Source organism: Empidonax traillii, unplaced genomic scaffold (assembly GCF_003031625.1).
Source record: "Empidonax traillii isolate 1590-97213 ecotype Southwest subspecies unplaced genomic scaffold, ASM303162v1 scaffold2064:size44713, whole genome shotgun sequence".
Taxonomy (NCBI): domain Eukaryota; kingdom Metazoa; phylum Chordata; class Aves; order Passeriformes; family Tyrannidae; genus Empidonax; species Empidonax traillii.
In genome coordinates, this window is record NW_020957257.1 from 27570 (window position 1) to 29754 (window position 2185).

Below are 2185 nucleotides of genomic sequence, written 5' to 3' on the forward strand. Positions count from 1 at the left end.
CTTTGCTAAAGATTGTAGATCTAAAAATCAGGGAAACGTGAAGGGGAGGGGGCAATGCAACTGCCCTGGCCGCACCCAGCCCCCTCCCACCTGGAACATGGGGCAGCCACATATGGATGTAGCTACAAGGCATAAAACACCTCTGAACCTGACACTTTTCCTACTAATGAAAACTGCGAGCTTTTACTTGCAGGATTGGATCATCAGACGCCCTCGGAACCAGTACAGCCCAGTGCCAGAGGAGAGCGACACGCCGACCAACACCCTGTCCCACCCTGCGGGCTCGGCGCAGACGAAGGCCAGACAGCAACAAGCACTTAAGTCACTGTCCAAGGTAGTTCTGCAAAATCGCAGAGGACTGGACATTCTGTTCTTACAAGCAGGTGGACTGTGTGCTGCTCTTAAAGAGGAGTGCTGCGTTTTCGCAGACCACACAGGGTTAGTGAAAGACACCATGGCCAAGCTGCGTGAGAGATTAGAAAGTCGAAAAAGGGACAGGGAATCGCAGGATTGGTTCACATCACTGTTTGATCAGGCACCGTGGCTCACCACCTTGCTATCCTCTCTTATCAGTCCCATAACAATACTCCTTTTAGCACTGGTTTTCAGACCCTGCATTTTTAACAAACTCGTATCCTTTGTTGAGAACCGCCTTAAATCCATCAACATCATGGTGGTCAAACAGGGGCAAATGCTGTAAATAATGCCTTAAACCAAAGTAGTTCCACACAGTTTTGCACTAACTCACAATTCTATACCTCAGTGTTAAGACACTTCTCTCTACCTCTCTAGGGCTTCCTTTAAGCCACTCGTTGAGCCTTAAAAACTTTTGACCTCTATGACCTCTATGACAGTATTTTGCACTTCTTAAATTATAGCCTGCTTTATATAGCATGGAGAGGGGGGAAATGTGGGTAGACAGGGCCCGGCGTTCGGAAGATTTTGGGATGTACGGAAAGACAGGGACCGTCCCCCTCCAATGCCTGATAGCCAATAGTAGCTAAGAGATAACGTAAGCAGACGGAAGTGACAATGTAACTAAACCTTATAAAAGGCCATGTTACAAACTAATAAAGGCCATTTTACCACCCACCACATTGGTGTCTGTGCGTTAATGGCCCGAGTGACTAAGACGTAGTCACCGTACCCTTCCCGGACCAGGTCGTCATGCAACAGGAGACATCTGCTTGGTCCTGTTTTATTCATCCTGACTGACTATTGTGTGGATGGGATGGAACACGTGTCATTGCAAATGTTGTGCTCGGGGATGTTCTTGGTCTCCCTTGGCTTGGCAGGGCAACACCTCCCCACAAGCCCTGGTCATGCCAACATGTCCACACCCAGCCCTTCCACCAGGCCCAGGCCCATCACAAATGTGTTCTGGATGCCTTGATCCCAAAGCATCTTTGTGACTCGCACATGTATTGACAATGTCTGATGCATAAATCCAGATCAAATCTATTCCCTGGATTGGACATGGAGACGTGAGCCCCTCAAGTGAAGACATCTCCATCCCCTATGTCCAAAGGAAGCTGTGTGTCCATAAACCACGGGATCCAGCTGTGGGTGTGCTCTTCTCTGTGCCCACCCCAATGCTCCCCTGGCTGCACAGGCACACAGGGGCAGAGGCCCTGCTGTGCTCAGGGCTATGGGGGTGTGCAATGCTCAGGTGCTTCTGCTCCCAGGGAGAACAAACATGGATTTCTCTCCCTGACTGCACCTCTGCCTCCCACAGTCCCTCCTGGAATGGGATTAAGCTGCCCAGTGACAGCCCTGGAGATACAAAGGGGTGGATGAAGAGACACGAAGGGTCTGTGGAGCTATGTGGTGAGAAAAGGGGAGATACCTGCGGCCTGAGCTCTGCTGAGATGTCCACCAGACCCTCAAACCTTCATATTCATACTGGTTTGCAGCCGCTCCTTTCTTTCCTTGGATTTTCTTTCCAAAGCTAAATCCCAGGCAAAAGTAATTTTTAGCCCTGACTGGACATAGAAAGGCCCATGCCATGGGATCGTTAAAATACCATGTGAGGTCACAGGGTCACATCTGTTCCCACATCAAAATTATCATCAACTGGCAGATAGAGGTTTGCCTTAATGTTAATGTTTTAGAGAAAAGAGCTCTGCATATTCCCATATGGGCTGGATTTGATGTCCCCACACGAGCCCCATGCAACAGGTTTTTG

The 2185-nt window shown here is 49.4% G+C and overlaps 1 protein-coding gene across 1 annotated transcript in view; it reads right to left on the reverse strand.

Moving 5' to 3' along the window:
• The window catches only part of KIFC1 (kinesin family member C1), a gene marked incomplete at its 5' end in the record, with an annotated part of 37341 nt that overhangs the window by 21847 nt on the left and 13309 nt on the right, over positions 1–2185 (reverse strand). Inside the window, one exon of the mRNA XM_027909324.1 lies at positions 550–556. Within this exon, the coding sequence (XP_027765125.1) occupies positions 550–556 (7 nt within the window). The remainder of the gene's footprint in view (positions 1–549; positions 557–2185) is intronic.